The sequence below is a fragment of the Pinus tabuliformis genome, chromosome 8 (genome assembly GCF_031772625.1).
Source record: "Pinus tabuliformis cultivar Carrire ecotype Pingquan chromosome 8, CPIR1, whole genome shotgun sequence".
Lineage (NCBI taxonomy): Eukaryota > Viridiplantae > Streptophyta > Pinopsida > Pinales > Pinaceae > Pinus > Pinus tabuliformis.
The window spans coordinates 1,562,425,166-1,562,444,286 of record NC_142294.1 but is presented as its reverse complement, the minus strand read 5'-3'; the positions used below and the strand labels follow the sequence as shown (position 1 = coordinate 1,562,444,286).

The window sequence follows — 19,121 nt, the reverse complement described above, 5'->3', positions numbered from 1 at the left end:
AAACCCTTATTTTGAGACTTATCGCTCTTATGAGGTTAAAAGCTGCGATGGTCGCTTGTTGCATCACGCTTGACCTGCGATGGCATCGCTCTGTTCCCTTGTATGCCCGCGGTGATCCCCAAAAAGGAGATTTTCCCAAAGAGGATGAGAAGCTTTGTGATTTAGAAGCTTCCAGAGCAGCGTGCTGGAGGTTGTTTGGCATAGAGATGAGGTTGAATTCTCCCAACTTGGCCTCTTCGTCTTATCCCTATGACCTACCTCCTTGAGATGGGGACCTATTCCTCTCTTTAGAGAGATCCTAACTTCCTTTCCCAGCCTATAAATTCATCCTCTCCCATTGCCATTTGCACCCTTATGCTAAGATGGTGCCTAGAGGCTACTCATTTGACTTGGAGAAGGAGTGCTTGGAGAGTTCTTGGCTTGGAATTGGATTACCACTCAAGGAGAGCCTTTCAACATCAAGGCTTTGGTTGTAAGCTTCCCTTTATTTCTTAATAATATACAACTTCTGGTTCATCTTCCCAAAATACATATGTTAATGTATCATTTAGCTTGACATTCCTTGATCAGTTAAGTAGGTTGTTATTGGATTTTCTATTTGTTTTGGCATGCTTTGTTGTGTCTTGATCACTTGTGTAGGTGCATAAACACTGAGAGAAGCAAGAACAAGCCCGTGACACAAGTAGTTCAGGGTCCTCAACAAAGGAAATCGGAATAGCATCAGAACGAGGTAGGCCATCTCTTTCGTTCTTATTTTCAATTGTAACCTAGGAAGATGTCTAGTTGATTGTCACTTCAGTTGCTAGACCCACTCATTGGGCTAGAGGGATTGTCTCTGTCCGCAGAGAGGATTAACCTTGTCAACAGCTGCCACTACATCAGCTCTACATGGGCCAATGTCAACCTCTCTCTGGACATCGTTCTTCCCTCTCTGCCTTGTACTCTCCGGCCCAGAAAAACTCCCCACTGGATACTATCCCTGCCCCTCATTGCAAAAGATCACCTCGAAATTCTCTCCGACAGCTACTCTGCTTCAGAAATTCAATATTCCAATCTTCACTCGATGTGTTCTCCAAGTTCCCCTCAAGCCTCTTCTTATATGATTCTGTTGGAAAACCAACGACCCAGATTAACATCTAATCAATGGCTCAGATCATTTTGGCTTTATCCTCATCTTCTTCTAGAAGTTTCACCCATAGTTTAGATTAATACCCATTAATTATTTTAATTTCCTAAGTTTAGAGTTAGGGATCCATTAAAAATAATTAATTATTTTAATAAAACTATCTCCGGGAGGAATTTCCCAAAACGATTTCTGGGTATTGGAGAATGCATGTGTCTAGCCTTCCTGCAAATTTTGAGACTTAGAGCACATCTGATGCTTCCAGAAATCAACATTCCCTCTTATCGAGGAATGTGCTCTAGTAATGAAACCTGCTAAAACATCACTTTGATTCTAAAACATCTCCCTTTGTGCCGCTGATGTCTTCCATCGCTGCCCACCAACCTTTGCACAAATGCTACATTTGTACTGCTGTTGGCCCTGCCACTGCCAACACTGCAGCTATACTGCAACTCCCTCTCAAATTTTGCATCCATGCTGTTGCTGGCACTGCCACTGCCAACACTGCATCTGCACTGCAACCTTCTCCAACTATTGTTTCTACTGCATCAGCAACGGAAAATCATCATAAATTACTGAACAAGTGTTCAATATGATGCATCTCGTTGCTGGATTTTGACTGTTGCTAGTCTCTACGCTAACCCTCTAAAGCCTCTGTGTTGCTGCTAACCTCTGCTCTATGCCAACTGCACTGCTGCTAACTCTACTCTGTGCTGCGCAGTCTCTGGCGCTCCTAGCCACTGCAATTATCACTCCTACACTCCTCTGCACCAACTGACATTGGTCCATCGTGCTACTTCTAATCTAGACTCTCGTAGAAAGGTATTGATCCAAGAGGTGGTCTCCTCAAGGATCCTGCCCAACTACAGTCCTTTCGAACTACAACTCTAGATCACTCCACCTCCCTCCTGGAGGTATCTGGGCTGTCATGGAAAACTCCTCGATCTTTGCGGGTTTAGCCTTGGGATCATGCTTCTCATCTTTTTCCTTCTTCCTGAGAGGACACTATGTTGCGTAGTGACCGAATACACCACACCTAAAGCATTTAATATTCGAGACATCCTTCTTTTGCTTCCGCTGCTCTTACTGCCCCTTGGATGCGAGGGTTGCATTCTCTTCCTCCTCCTTGGGCTTCGGCCCACTGCTGCTACTTCCGTCAAGTTTACACTTGACCAAGTCTCTCCTCAGCTCCTCTTTCTTAAGAGATGCCCACATTCCTTCCCAATCCAGCAAGTTCTCCCTGCCCAGGATGCTCTGGACAAATACTTGCCACTCCTCTGAAACTAAGTTGAGGGTCAGTCTTACCATCTTGGAAGACTGAGGTGTAGACCCCACAACTGCTAGCTCATCTCGGGTCTCCTCAAGCTTTGCAAGGAACGGATCAATGCGTTCCCCCTTCTGCATCTAGATAGATCTCATGTTCTAGTCCAAGTACATCTTCTGCTGCTCGAAAGATCCATGATATGGCATCAACAAAGAATCCCACATAACCTTGGCAATGTCTCTGCCAGCGATGTGACAGACTCTATGATCCTTCACTTCATCGAGGATCATTCTCCTAGTCTTCGCCATTTCTCCCTTTTACTTCTTGAGCGGATCTGGATCTATGGGCTCAGCTACCACACTGTCGATGTAGATCTTGGGAAAATTCTCATCCAGAAGGCACGATATCCTTTCCTTCCAGATCACATAGTTGGATGCATCATCCAACCTATCCTGATCTCTCAATCCACTGGCTGCCATCTCTGCCAATCGAAAAAAATTGAATGACCTCCTCTCTCCTGCTGCTACTCAACAAATGAGAATTTGAATTCCCTAGCTAGGAATTCTCTGAGGAAGAAATTCCCTCAAGTGTCTCTTCTTCCTTCTGACATCTTTCTGCCTGAAAACTGCTTGAAGAAAATTGCGTCACACCAGAAACCCCTCTCCGTTGAAGCTACTACTGTGTTTCTCCTTTTGTCGATAATGGATTTCGATCTGGATCCTACCTCTCTATCGACTCACTTAGAGAGAGATTTACCACGAAAATCTTGCCCTCTTGGCCTGAATTGCACAATCCCTCAGGGGATTCGATTGTTGCCTTTGTAGGAACTTCGAACTCCCTTCCTCCTTCAGTGATGTACTCTTCCGACACTGCTCTCTTGTTTTACCTACAACTCTGATACCATGTGAAAATTTGGTTGCCCAAATTTCTACTGCAGCAATTGATTATGTTTCTTCTATTTAATTACTGAACAACATTATTTATTGTTTCCTACAGTAAACAACGAAACTATTACAGTGCAGCCTTTACCATTTAAATAAAATGAGGAAACAAGAAATTGAACAAGAAAGAAATACACAACACTTCTACATAGTTATTTTTGGACAAATGTCCCCCAAAAAACCCAGTGGGAAAACCGATGCAGCAACTGAGGGTTTTATTATTATGCAGTAGTAATTTTGAGTACAATTCGTTGGATGCCCAACTGGCTATCCGATATAGAGAGAAACTGGATGAAACGAATAGTGAGATGATCTCACACAGTCACTGGAAGATCTGACTGTGATCTGCTGGAAGTGAGCCTCTGCGTTAGCCTCTGTGCAGAACTGCGTCAACCCCATGCAGTCTATGCGTAAAATCTGTTGGGGACTGCGCTGCTCTTCCTTCTGACCCTCTGTTGGGGACTGCGCTGCTCTTGCTTCTGACCCTCTGCTGGGGACTGCGCTGCTCTTCCTTTTGACCCTCTACTAGTTGGAAACTTCGACTTTCAACCTCTTAGTCTCACACCCTAGCTTCCAGCTTCTGAAACTCGATTTCGTCAACAAGAATTCGATCTCCCTTTAGGCTTTGTGCTGCCACTACGTCAGCTTTGGGTGGGCCAGCGTCAGCCTCTCTCTGGACATCATTCTGCTCTCTCTGCCTTGTACTCTCCGGCCCAGGAAAACTCTTGACCGGATACTATCCCTACCCCTCACTGCAAAATATCACCTCAAAATTCTCTTCGGCAACTGCTCTGGTTCAGAAATTCGATCTCCTGATCTTCACTCGATTGTTCTCCAAGTGCCCTTCAAGCCTCTTCTTATATCTTTATGTTGGACAACCAGCGACCTAGATTAACTTCTAATCAATGGCTCAGATCATTTTGGCTTGATCCTAGTCTTCTTCTAGAAGTTTCACCCACAGTTTAGATTAATACCCATTAATTATTTTAATTTCCTAAGTTTAGACTTCGGGATCCATTAAAAATAATTAATTATTTTAATAAAACTATCTCCATGTCGTATTTCCCAAAACGATTTATGGGTATTGGAGAATGCATGTTTCTAAGCCTCCCTGCAAATTTTGAGACTTGGAGCACATTCGATGCTACCAAAATCAACAAATTAGGCACTGGTCCCTTAAAGGGGTGATCATTTTAACCCTCTTTTAACCATTTTCCCCTTTTTCTGCAAGTCTAGCCCTATTAGGTCACCTAGGGCATCAATTTCCCGGGAATTGACCCAAGGAAACACTTTGATCCCCTACAGGCTATGCGTTGTTGGGTCCCCTCCCTCTCCAAATTTGAGGCAATTCTAACGATGGAACCTCTGGGAATCCCAAAACCCTAGCTCTAGGATCCAATTTTGCTTAGGCATCCCCAAGGCTAGACCTCAATAGGATCAATTCAACCTTTTGAAATAAATATTCTTGTATGGTCCTTTCCCCTCACCTTGTCCAAGATCGGAACATCATTGGTTGCTGCATTCCATCCCCGAACCTGGGTTGGGTCCACTTGGCCCTGTGTGGTCCCACTTCTCAATAAAGATTATTTGTCAAAGACCACTTGGGAATCTAAGTTTCCCGAGGATTATAGGGACTGAGAACCTAGTTTATAAGCTTATCCTTTCTCCCTCAACCCTCCAATACTCACCCCTTACCCCTGGTGGACCAAGTCCCTTGCTTAAAGAGCAAGCAAGTTTCATTCTTCACTCCTTCCTTGGTAAAGGGTTTTTCATGGTCACTTCTCACCTATCCATTGACATATACTTTACAAGTGATCCCTATACTACCGGCTCCTCCCATCGGTGAAAGTCTGTAAAGAGAAGGGAGACTTAGTTGGGTGACAGTGGGCTAAGCCTCCACTGTTGTCCTTAACCTAGTAGTTTCCCTCTTAGGAACCCTTTTTAGGTCCCCTGCTGGTTTGAGTGGTAACAGGCTGAATAAACATTGATTTGTTTGATCTTCAAGAGGATTGTTGGGACTAATCTAACAATATCAAGTGGTTGATTTGATTTACATCTTTTAATGAGCACTGGATAGTGAGGGTATTGATACATTTGTATCTCTTTGGGATCTTGAGGATAAAATAACACTATTGCATATTCTAGCACTCTTGCATCATCACTGCTAAGATAGATAATTGCATCTTTCATCATTGCATTGTCTTTTTCTAGCATCCATTGTTGATTAGATGCACTTGTCAACTTCATATCATTGTTAGCAATCTCATCTCTCATTGTGCTGGTCTCTATTTTGCTATTGTATTATGCCTAATTGATTCATGATCTAAGTGGAAAATAGATATTGTTCTCATCATTGTGATATAAAGTTGTTTCTTGTGCCTAGTTGCTAATCAAATTTTGACATAATTGATACATTGGGAATATCTAATAAGCATCTTGAGTATTTGAAATTGCTAGCCTTACTTCATTGTGATAAATTTCTCTAATTTGTTGTTGTGCACAATTGTTGATCATAAGAGTTATAAGCCAATCTGTCGCATCTGGTCAATTGGCCTGCAAATTGGATCAATCACCATCCATGAACCTGTTGTCATCATCCCTACATAATCCCTAAGCATAAACTTTCTAAATAACTAAGTTTCTGGGTCTAATTGCTTCAAATCAATGCTTTTAAGCCCCAGCACACCCTGCCCCTTTAGAGACCTGCGTTCAGCAACAGGTTGCTAATTTCTGCACTAGCGCTGATTAGCAGCAACTTGCTCTTTGCTAGGGGTGCACTGATTCTAGAAATTCAGGAAAATTAAAAAAAATTGAAGTTTCCTCTTCTAGAAGCTTCGAAGGGTTGTTTTAACCATTTACCATGGATAAGAAGCTTGAGTCCTATCTGATCCTACCTTGGAGATTTGACCTCTTATCCCTTGAGCTCATCCTCCCATCCTAAGTGGATCTCAAGCCTAGATTGGTAAATGGATAAGAATTCCTAAACTACCATTCCTCTTCTATAAATTTACTGCCATTTACAACATCAGGGTTGAATTTTGGAGATTGATCTGCCCTCATGTTGTTGCCTTGAATCTAAGAGAGTCATCAGCTTTGTCCTTGTATGGATGAAGCCTCAAAAGTGTTGGAAAATCTTACTGTTTCTGAACCACAACTTCTGACTGGCTACCAGAATCTTTCCTCTAATCCTCCACTAGTTGATGAAGTGATTGGTCAGAATCTAAATCCAATCAGTCCCACTCTCTCTGAACATGAATCCCATAAGTCCGTTCCTGACCAACCTTTGGTAGAGAACATGGTTGACTTGATTCCACTGTCCATTGATCGTACCTTTCCCATAGAAAGCGAGTCTCATACCACTCAGTTTCTTCTGATTTCTTTAGATTCCAATGAATTGGGGGACAATCCTCCTTTTCCCACGTCACAAGGGAGCAGTTCTCCCGTTCCCATAACACAAGGGAGAAGTTCTCCCATTCCCATAGCACAAGGGGGCAGTTCTCTCGTTCCCACAACACCCCCTCTAAGTAGTATGGTCACTTCCTTTGATTGGAGCAGTGTTGCACGAAGCGCCCCCCCCCCCCGCGGATCGAAGCTCCGAAGCGCGCCCCGTACGGAAGCGCCTAGGAAGCTTCCTCGGAAGCGGCGCTTCGGCATTTTAAGACGCTTCCTGGAATTTCCGAAGCGCCGGCCGGAAGCGCCGCTTCCATGGCTCCGAAGCGCGCTTCGTACGGCGCTTCGGGCCTCCGAAGCGCGGCGATTCGGAGCAGGAAGCGGCCGCTTCGCGCACGCTTCCGTACGCTTCGGCGAAAAGGGGCGCGCCCAAGGGAAAAAAAACACTCTTTTTTTAATTTTTTTTTAAGTTATGTTCACTCAACATTAAGGGGGTGGGTTAGGGTGAGGTTAGAGTGAGGTTAAGGTGAGGAATGAAAAGAATAAAGCCCCCATTCATTCCTCATTTTCTCACTTTGAGTTTATGAGAGTTGGAGAAGAGAAGAGAGGAGAGGAGAAGAGAAGAGAGGAAAGGAGAGGAGAAGAGAGGAGAGCTTGGAGGAGTGAAGAAGGAGGAGCTAGGAGAAGAAGGAGGAGCTAGGAGAAGGAGGAGGAGCTTGGAGCAAGAGCTTGGAGGACTTCATCTACAAGAGCTAAAGAGGTAAGTTCAAACCCCAAACTCCCTTGTTTTTTTGACAATTTTTTTGTATTTTTCTCCTCCCTCTCCTACTCTTTCCCATTGTTTCTACTTGCTCCTTTATTTACAGGTTGTCCACCACCTATATCCATATTCCAAGATGGTGTTCTTTTGGCTTCTATGTATCATTCCACTCTTGGTTTTAATGATGGCAAAGGTGAGGAATAGAAGGGAAGAAAGAGAAGAGGACATTGGTGATGGTCCTAATAGGAGTGACCCAATGTATGATGAGGAGGAAGGGTTTGAAGAGGAAGGGGGGATGAACCTGAAGGGGACACTGAAACACAAGATGGGAAAGCTACATCAACACCCTTGTGGAACTATGTGACCAAACTTGATGGGGGAAAGGGTGGTGGATCTTACAAATTTGTGTGCCCTCATGGTTGTCATGGAGGAAAACCATATTGTGGTTCATATACCCGTCTGAGGAGGCATCTTTGTGGGGTGCTGGACAGTGATGAAAAAAAGGGTTCTGTGGGGGTAAAAATTTGCCCAAACATTTCAACTGAAGAAAGAAGAAAATACATCCAAATAGAGATGGTTGCACAACAAAAAAACAAGAAACAAAAAACTCATTCTGAATCAAGTGCAACCTCTAAATTTGGTAGTTGCTCATCTCCTCATGGTACTTCTGCAAGCTCTGGAGGTAGAAGAACAATAGGGGATTTCCTTAATGTTGCTGGGAGGGATGATGTGGATGGAAAGATAGTCCGTTTTCTTTGTGCTTGCGGTGTACCATTCAATGTGCTTCGCTCTCCCTATTGTTATGAAATGGTAAAGGCCATCAATGAAGCCCCAAAAGGATACAAGGCCCCCAACTATGAGAAAGCTAGAACAGTGTTATTAGAAAGAGAAAAAGCTAAGGTTCAAAGAGCTTTGACACGTTTTACAAATGAGTGGGTAGATTCTGGGGTATCCATTGTATCAGATGGGTGGACAAATATTAGAAACCAACATTTGATAAATGTTCTTAGTGTTTCTTCTAGTGGTGCAGTATTTATTGCATGTCATGACTCCTCCTCCATCACTGCATCTGCACAAAACATTGCAGATCTCCTATTGAAATCAATCAAAGATGTTGGTCCGAATAATGTGGTTCAAGTGATCACAGATAATGCAGCAAATTGTAAGGCAGCAGGAAAAATTATTGAGTGTACTCATCCACACATCTTTTGGTCTGGGTGCCTGGTTCACACATTGAACCTTTTGATGCATGATATTGTGAAACACAAAGAATGTGGGTGGATTGCTGAGGTTTACAGGAGAGGGAAGCAGCTCATTAAATTCATCACAGGGCATACAAGGGTAAACTACTTCTATGGCACTTACTCCAAGTTGCAATTGCTTAAAATTGCAAAGACAAGATTTGCTAGTTATTACCTCACCTTTAGGCGGCTAGTGAAGGTGAGACAAGCTTTAACTAATCTGGTGTGTGCTGAAACATGGGATGAAATTAACACTGACATAGATGGTGCTAATGCAGTCAAGGACACTGTTCTTGACAGTTACTTTTGGGGACAGGTTAAATATGTTTTGCAATTCACCAAACCAATTTATTACATGATCAAGTTTGCAGATTCAGATCGACCAGTAATTGGGGAGGTGTATGAGCAAATGGATAGCATGTTGGGGCAGATTAAAGACATTGTTGAGCTTAGAGATATCACCTTGTACAATTATATTCGTGTAGAGGTGGAAAACCGATGGGAAATGCTAAATGTTCCATTGCATGCATTAGCATATGTTTTGACACCTAAATACTATCATCCATCATGGCTTTCAACACCAGCACCTGGGGGGGGAAGTAGGAGAAAACCACACCAAGATCAAGAGGTTCACAAAAAATATATGGCTGCATTGAGTAAATTAATCCCTGATGAGGAGGAGGCTGCATTGGTACGGAGACAGGTGAGCAACTATACGCTCAACACTGGTCCATTTGGGAGCATGCATGCAATTAAAGATCGAGAGACTTTTTCTGCTCTTGAGTGGTGGAACATGCATGGAGGGGGTACTCCACTTCTACCGAGTTTGGCATTGCGGGTGCTATCACAGGTGGTAAACGCTTCTTCTGCAGAGAGGTGTTGGAGCTCTTATTCTTTCATCCACAGTGTTAAAAGGAACATGTTGAATTTAGACCGGGCAGAGAGCTTGGTTTATGTTCATTACAACTTGCGATTGTTGTCCCATTACTGTGAAGATGCAAAGCCTAATAAAGACTTGTTGATTTGGGACAAGAATCCAGAGGAGCCCAATTTGGAGGATGGAGTGTTGCGACTAGAGCAATTAGAGGATGCTCTTATCCAGGTATGTCCATTGTGGTATGAATTTTCCAATTTTCCCTTATAAAGCATTTCTCTAATTCATGTTTTTAATTTTTTTGTTAACTAGTGTTTTTTTTTTTGCATGAATTTTTTGAGCGATTCTAGGATGATGATGACCGTGTTGATATGCCACCACCCCCACCCCCATCTGGTCCCTTGGTTCCTAGGTTCCATGGTTCAACACCAACAGCAGGGGGTTCTTCTTCATCAGTTTCAGTGCCACGACTTCCACAGGCACCATCTTCTTCATTGCCACCACGTGGAGGCCCGCCACCACGTTCTATTCGTGGTGGAAGGAGGAGAGATTAGTAGATATATTCACAATCTACTACTTTTTGTCATAGATTACTCATTAGAATTGTAGACTTGTGAATTTGAATTTTGAACCTTTTTGGCTTGGCGGTGACCAAGTGACATATTTTGTAAACATTATTATTTGAATTTTGGACATGACAAATGTTGACAGTTGCTCACTTGCTAGATAAATCATAATATGCTCTATGTTTTATGTTTTATAATATGCTTAAATGTTTTATAATATGCTTAAAAATTTGATGTATGTTTGTAATAGCTAGAATATAGATGATTGTTGTACATACTAGTAACTACAATGGAATCATGGATGCCATATCTATCTTGATTTATGCAAAAATATGCATGTTTCATGTCTTCTACAATTAATTTGGTATTTGGGATGTTTGAGTATAAATGCAAAAAAATATAAAAAATATATATATATATAGCAGACGCTTCCGCGGACGCTTCGCTTCCTAGATTTTTGGAAAATGACGCTTCGGCGTCCCCGCTTCCAAAAAACGCTTATGCTTCGCTCCCGCTTCGTGCAACATTGGATTGGAGTTGACTAGCAGGATATCGTCTTCCTCCTTACGTGCCTTTCTAGATCATAGTACATGCTTATAATGTGCTCACACCTGGCATAGTCATAGACAAAGGCGCGTCTGTTAGTATTTTGTTCTCAACTACTAGGCAAGATTTTGGTTCTCCGCAACTTGTGCCTGTTACCCAAAATCTGATGGCCTTTAACAGATGAACCAGTCAACCATTAGGGATCCTTCTTTAGTTGCCTATTACTTTGGGAGAAAATATTATCTATATCAATGTGATGGTGGTCCACGGCCCTTTTGATTTTAATTAGTCCTTGGGCGTGACTATGTTTATGACATGGGAGCTCTTTTTTCTTCACTCTTTCATGTGATGTGTTTCCCGCATGGAGGAAGAATCGTGACCAACTTTCATTCATTGGTTCTAATTTGCCTCCCAATCAACCAGCTTCCCTAAATGGCTCTTATATGCAAGTGGTATCTTCCCCTCCACAGATTAATTATGTGGCAACCTGTTCCATGCCCGCGTCTACTGATGATCTAGTAGGTGATGTAGTGAAACATTAACAAGGTGCATTAGAGTTTGATTTGTCCATTAGATCCTTTGATACCTTTTAGAGCATTGTTCTCCCATCTGATGAGAGCTTCTTGGAAGCCATGGTCTCTGGGGAGCCATAATCTAGTGTCAAGCTCATTAAAAAATGAAACAAGGTCCTGAAGCACAGTTCCTTATCTTCTGTAAAGCTCCTTAAAAAATGAAACAAGGTGTCATGAGCATAGTTATTTTCTTGTGTCAATCTCGTTAAAAAATGAAACAGATCCTCTTCCAATTAGAGTCTTTGATCAGATCTCGTAAATTCCCAGTTGAGTCTTTCACTTGATCTCATAAATCAAACTTCATTCCATCCACCTGTTACTAACCAATAGTCTACTTAGGTGAATGAAATGAAGCTTGGGGGTCTTGTGCCTAGAATTGAGTCATTATGTTGGGGGCATGCAAAGTTATTTCAATCATAGTTTTTCTCTGTTTCAAGCTTGTGTAAAAATAAAACTATATTCAATTATTCTCAAGCATAGTTTCTCATGTTTCAAGCTTGTGTAAAAAATGAAACCATTTTCATCCTACCTCTCATGATTGCCATTTTTATTAGCCTTATTATGCCAGATGAGCCTTGGTTTTCTCATTCCATCGTCACCATCTCCTTGGATGACTATTCACCTTCACTTGGTTGTTTTACCCTTTCCAAAGGAACTGCTACAATGAGTGGTCTTATTAGCCAGCCTCTTGAACTCTACGTGTTTTGAGCAATTCCATCATGACCGAAACCAGTTGCTACCCTTCATACCACTCGTTCCTCCAAGAGGAGTTCTCTTTTAGCTCTTTTCAGACTCCTAAAATACGAAATTATTGTCGAACACATGTCTTTTCGAACTCATTAAAGTAAATGAAAAGACTTCTACTCGGTATATGTTTAACCTTTTTCCGGACTGAGATAGACTATTTACGAAAAAGGAATACCTTAGTCAAACATGGCTAAGAGATTATCCTGAGTATCATTTTATGCCTTTTCAGGCTCAAGGGACTATTTACGAAAATGAACCTTTGAAGTTTTCTTTTTTGCCTCTTTTTCAAACTCTCTAAACATGAAAAAGGATTCGTGTTAGACCTTCGCTAGACTCCTAAAAACATCAAAAAAATGATGGACTCGTCGAACTTGATAGGACTGAACCCATTTTTCTTAGGGTTCGCTAAAGACACTCAAAGGTATTCATCTGAAGGATGAACTTATAGATCAAGCATATGTTATCCTCCTCAAGCTTGTTAAAAAAATAAAAAGGTACTGACCAGAAATGGTTGGGGAAATTGGGAAAACAGGGTACTCCAACTATTATTGGTAGAGATTCGCTCTTGAAATGACACTCTTCCACTTCCTCTTTGTGGCTGTTGGGTTGGAAAATTTGCTTGTCTATTTGGTTCATCACACCATATCAAAGCCTCCGCTTTCGGTTTTGGGTCAATGCTGCCAACTCCATTCAATGTCATCCATATGTTCAAGAGAAGTCATTCAGTTAATATTTGCTATGATACTCATAAGCCTTCATTCCATGTCTGTTGTTCTTGAACCAATTCCACATCAGCATCATTCTGTCTCAAATCTTGATACCCATTTTGTGTCGTTGATGGGGGATACATCAAGGCCCTCTTGTGACAGGTCACTTCCTTTTGACATCAACCATTATCCAGGAAGTTGACTTAGAAACTATCCTCTCAGTACCTTGGGGCTTGCATACATCAATGGCAAGTTTCCTTGCCCTCGGCAATAGGTTTTTATCATGGGCCTTCGACCAACAGATTTTGTGTGGTGTTCGACTTCAACTCATTCAAACACACCATATGGATTGTATTGTTGTACCTTGAGAGCCATTAACATCATCGGTGGTTTCTCTCGCATTTGTTAACAACTTACATCATTGACTGATAATCAGATGGTTTTTGCCATGTTCGCTCCAACTCCTTTATTCGCATGGTTAGACTTGTCCATTGGATGATCCAGTGAACGAGATAGAAGACCCCGGATCTAATTCCATCCATCCAGGCTACGCTTTCAATATTAATGCAAGATTACAACACATGATGGCTATGATCATACAAACAGTCACTGAATCGTGGATCCACACTTTGTCATCAGTGGACACGACTTCTTGATCATTGTACATGTAATGTTAGCTTATGTGTTGAGCATTGATATTCATTCCTCAAAACAAATATCATGATCAAAATGTATTATAACAGGTTATGATCTCAACCATTTGCTCTTGATTCAAACTTGTCACAAGGTAAAGCACTTTAGTCATCAGCCACCATTTTTGACTTTGCTCTTTAGGGGGCAATCTGTTATAACTAGACTAGGCATATAACTAAAAGTAACCAAGAGACTGCATCTCACATAGATTTACGCCCTGCACTTCATATAAGATAGAGTTTGCATATTGCGGCAACTGTTCATTCAGTTACTTGGTAAGCTAATTCATATTATGCAAGTAATTAATCTCAAAGGCATTGGTCTCTAACTTATAATATTAAAAAAATCTAATCAAGTAGTGCTTAATAATCGTACTTGCCTTTTAATTTCAACCAAGTTGCTAAGCCATTTCGTTGTGTCTCCTTTACTTGCTGGTTTCCAACAAGTTGTTCATCTCCTCATCCATAGGACTACACCCCTTAGTCTGCAATTAGGAGATAGCTTAAATGGACAGGGCGAGGATCAGAGTGACAACCCTTGCCCTGATAGAACTAATAGAACTCCACGGGAGGTATCGTTAATGAGGCCTTAGCGTCCTTCCCATGGAATTCTCTCTACAACTTGCATTCGAGACTAAATTTAGAAGAATTGAGGGGAAGGAATCACCTAGACTAGGCATATAACTAAAAGAAACCAAGAACCCGCATCTCACATAGATTTAGGCCCTGCACTTTATATAGGATAGAGTTTCCATTTTGCAGCAACTGTTCATCTGGTTACTTGGTAAGCTAATTCATATTGTGCAACTAATTAATCTCAAAGGCACTGGTCTCTAACTTATAATCTCAAAAAATCTAATCAAGTGGTGCTTAATAATCGTACTTGCCTCTTAATTTCAACCAAGTTGCTAGGCCATTCAATTGTGTCTCCTTTACTTGTTGGTTTCCAACAAGTTGTTCATCTCCTCATCCATAAGGACTACCCCCCTTAGTCCACAATTAGGAGACAGATTAAATAGAGAGGGTGAGGATCAGAGTGACAACCCTTGCCCTAAGTGTTGTCGCATTCCTATGTACAATTTGAGCGACAATAGGTCCACAAGGAGTTAGCCCCCGTCCCCTTGTTCACACTTTGGGTCAGGACTGGAATAATACCCAGAGGTTGATGCAGCTAAAAAAATAAAGTCAAAAGAATAATTGGCCACTTACAATAGGAAATGAACCATAAAATGAAAAATATGGTCGGGACATAAAAATTTATCACGTGGGAAAAATCCAAACATGAGCTCTACCCATATCATTATTATGGCCATCGCCCTAGTTCCTAGGGACCCTTATGTGAGCTCTCTGCATCATTTAGGAACCCATGATTGTCCCAACCCTTGGTGGGAAATGAACTGCCTAACCTTAAGCAGGTATCCACTGCTATATCATTCACATCATGCTCTTATTCCCTGAAGCCCCAAGCAGTTTTAAAAATAAAAATCAATAAAAGGAAAAAGGCATATGAAGAAGGGAGGAAAAACAAAATTCGAGTAACTCATGTACCACGATTTCTCCCTCCTACATCTATACGCCCCAGTGTGGGCCTCCCTCATTATAGCTACCCTTGTACCATTTCATGTGGAATGGGGGCTTCCATGTTTCCCCACTTCGTTCCATCATTATTTCATATGACACCTACCATCTAACAGATGTACCATGGACCTGTCACTCGCTTAGAGTTTGAAACCACCTAATAGGGTGGAAGCAGGTATCCACTGCTATATCATTCACAGGTGGTTCCATGATTTGTAAGCTCATTTGCTCAATTGAACTAATGAATTGTTGTACTAGAAGGTGAGGAGACACATTGGATCTTATAAAATATTGCATGTGGGCCTTCAATATAGGATTCAATCTGTCCACAAGGTCATGATGGCACTTGTAGGGTGAGCGTTGAGAGCACTGGGCCACCACAACAGAGAGCAGATAACCACACCATGGGATCCTTCAGCCCCACCTATTGCTTTCTCATGTTCCAATTATTTGACGATAATGATGCACTTCGACCACATTGTCCAGTTGGCTACACACTTGCACCACAAACTTGGTAGTTGATCCAGGACCTAGATGGAGTTTTGTCTCACCTAGGGAGACAAGGGAGGGCTTGTATCATCATTCCAACCCTTATTGATGGAGCACAGACTTGCTTGATTCAGTTGGAGACCCATGAGGCCATTCTTTGTGCCCCCACAGCCACTTGGGAGCACCATAGGTTATTTGCTTGGAGATTAAGGGGCCACCCCCTTCATCATTGTTATTGGAGCCCTCCTATTCATTATGGCACATGAGGGACTTGATTTGGCCTTCCAACAACCTTATTAGCTATTGTTCTATCATTTTGGCCCTCTTGAGAGGCTTATTATTCATTTTTGGAGCTATTTGGTGGGCTTGTCACCAATTATTATTGTTATTTTGCACATTATACTATTCTAGGGGCATCATTAAGCTAATTTAGGCCATTCGAATACCTTAGAGGATTGTATAAATATGAGAGTGTCACTCTCATTCATTCATCATCACTTGGATTTGTATCTCTCTTGAGAAAATATTTCGGACCTGCAATTGAAGGACGAATTGGAGTTTCTTTGATGCATTTTGATGTTTGGATAATTGATATCTTATCTTGGAGCTTCATTGTTGCAAATGTGATGGATGGATATACTCTTTTTGCCATGTAAGTGCTCTTTTATGCAAATTTCTTAATGGTTTATGTCTAATGTATGAAATGTTATGTCTTGATTTCATGTGTGCCCTAATAATTAATGCGAATTCATGAAACACTTGTAATATTGGCTCGTTGCATATGTTATTCATCTTGGCAAGAAGAATGAATGTTCCTAAGGGTGGGTTCTGCACTTTTCACCATGAAACTCCATCAACGATTTGTAAATCGAAGTATAAACTCCTTCTTGTGACCTAGATAGGGTTTCTCTAGCCTAGAAAAGCTGCAAAGGGACTCCTTGGTAGAGCGAAAATTCCAAAATCAGATTCACTTTGACTCCATTCACCACAATTGGCAAGGCACTAATCTCAATCCTTGGTGATCACCCTAAATTTCATTTTCTCCTTTTCATAATTTTTTGCCTAACCCTAGACGACCTAGCTAGGGCATCCAACAAATTCCATTGGATCCATTCTCTTATTGAGCGAGTTGGTGAGGAATTGCATTGGGGTGTCTTCTACTAGCCTATGCCACGATCAGTTTGTGAGAACATCAAGCCCTAGCTCCGAAATTGTTTGGGTCTAGGTCTTCTTTGGTTAGTGGAAAATTTGAAGGTCTCTCTACTCAAAAACTCAAAGGAATTTAACTATACTAGTGACCTTCTCTTATCTTCTTTTAACTTGGGCATCATCTAAAGGATTATTCCAAACCCTAGGTCAAGTTTGGATCTTGACAAGGCTCCTTTGTGGTCCCATATCTTCACTATTGTTTATCTAACAAGGCCACTACATGAACCTTGTTCTTTCAAGAGTCTTAGGTCTAGGACATCTTGTATCAAATAATATCCCTAATCCCTAGGTTAAGCCTCCCTTGAGCCTTTCTTGGAGAGCCCCTTACCTTGATATTGAAGCAACCTAACCTATTATTTGAGCCTCTCCATTGAATGGGCTTTGGAAATGACATTGTCCATTTTCATTCACCTTTATCTTTCTAGTGATTTCCTTCATACCGGGACCCCTCCCATTAGTGAAAGTCCGTAAAGAGTAGGGGACAATGACTGAGGTGACTGTGGGTCCTTGTCCCATTGTTTCCATTTGGTCTAATAGTTTCCCTATAGGAGCCTCTCTTAGGACCCTTGCGAGATTTTGTGGTAACATTTTTGGCACCATTGCTAGGGATGCAAGACGTGTATCTTGTTCCGTTATGACAATATTGACATATCATTCTTGGTGACTCCATTGGAAGAATGAAGCCCTAGTTCTTCATCGAACTTTAAGGTTAATGCTTGTAGGGTTGAGAAAGCATTTCGCTAGGCATCTATAAATTCACCTTGGTGACTCCTACATAAATTACGTATATATTTTAATAGGATGTCTTTCTTTGATTATTATCCCGCTTTGGACATCACTACCATCCTTGTACACCCTAATCATGTCACAGGGAGGATGGTTTGCGAGGTGCCTATGTTTGATAGTGATCCACTCTCTGCAATTGATCATGTAGAAAGATTTATTATGCATACTTCAAAGACGAAAGTGGTCCACCAAGATCTCCTTATATTGTTGTTCATGAGATCCCCCCATGGTTATAATTCATGGTTACATAATCATGAAACTAGGAGCATCTCAGCTGTTGAGGAGTTCTTTGATGGCTTTCTCAGATATTTTCAAGGATGTCCTCCAATAAACATTCAAGAGGAAGCTTTCATTGAGCACCATGAATATGACCTTGGAAATCTAGATAATGAGTAGGAAGGAGGGTCCTCCCTAGGTCCACATGATGAAAAGAGTGAGGAAGAAAATTCTGAGAACATGTGTGACAGGGAGGATGAGTCTATGGAAAGTGAAGTTGAGGTTAACCCTACCTTTTCTGATGATACTATTTATCCCTTGAACATTGGCATTGATAATTACTTGCGTGTTGAAGATGAGAAATGGGAAATTGTTGGTCCTCAATTGGACCATGACCCTATTCATTATACCGACAAGGTGTTGAAATATATAACTAGGTTCGGTCTTCATAAATACGAAATGTACTCTTGATTCTTGTATATTGTAAAAATAAAGAAAATTTATTGTTTTTATTTTTTCTAGCATGGGTTTCATGCTCAAGTTCCTTTTATATAGAGGTCAAGCACCCATTGAGTGCTTCTAGGGTTTGTCATAGAGTCAAGAAGTCAATAGAGTCATTTTCATATGAAGAAGACCCCATTGGGAATATTGTAACATGTCAAAAGAATTATTTTGGTATTTAAAGTGTCAAAATACCCCTCTAAGACCAAGTCGGCTTGGAATCTAATAAGTCGGCCTCATTAGGGCATGTCGTCCTCCTTGGAAGCCTATATATAGGGGGAACTCAACCTCCTATGGACACTCACTCACTTCTCATCATCAAAGCGAAGGAGAAAGTAGAAGAAAGGCAAGTGAAGAAGGATAGAAGGACGAAGGACGAAGTTCTTGGATTATTTCTCTCTCTCTCTCACACATACGAAGATAATCTTAGGGTTTCGCGGCTGCAAGGTTGAAGTTGTGAATACTACAGAAAGAAGGTTGAAGAAAGGACTCTTAGGTAACCTACAAGCCCTAGAAGGATAAGAAACACAAGCAAAGGTCAAAGGAAGCCTTGGAAGCCCTAAAATTGATCACACGTTCAGAAGCAACAACTGTTGTAGGGGCCAAAAATTTCAGACCTGCAATGGAGGCTGAAATTCTGTAGTTGGGGGTCAAAATTGTGTAGCTGGAACATATTTGACTAGGTTTGACTTCAATAGAAGAGAAGCACAACATCAAGAAGTTTTGGCTTGGTCTTGGAAGGGTATTGGTCTTGGTCTAGAGGACTTGGAATTCATCATTTGAAGAATTTATAAGAAGAGAAGAGATTTGTGGGTTTTCCTCTCAAGTGGAGAGGTTTTGGCCCTGGCTTGCAGCCTACATCTTGTGTTCTTGTGTACAGATATTCTTGTTTTGGTAGTTTTTTGATGATAAGAACAAC

The 19,121-nt window shown here is 41.4% G+C and overlaps 1 protein-coding gene across 1 annotated transcript; it reads left to right on the top strand.

Annotated features, from left to right (window-relative positions):
• The first annotated feature begins 9,228 nt into the window (after positions 1-9,228).
• Positions 9,229-10,181, top strand: LOC149241940 (uncharacterized). The gene is made up of 2 exons (XM_089367607.1): positions 9,229-9,821; positions 9,944-10,181. Exons 1-2 carry the CDS (start codon positions 9,363-9,365, stop codon positions 10,145-10,147), a joined length of 663 nt encoding a protein of 220 aa, XP_089223733.1. The 5' UTR covers positions 9,229-9,362; the 3' UTR covers positions 10,148-10,181.
• Positions 10,182-19,121: the final 8,940 nt, after the last annotated feature.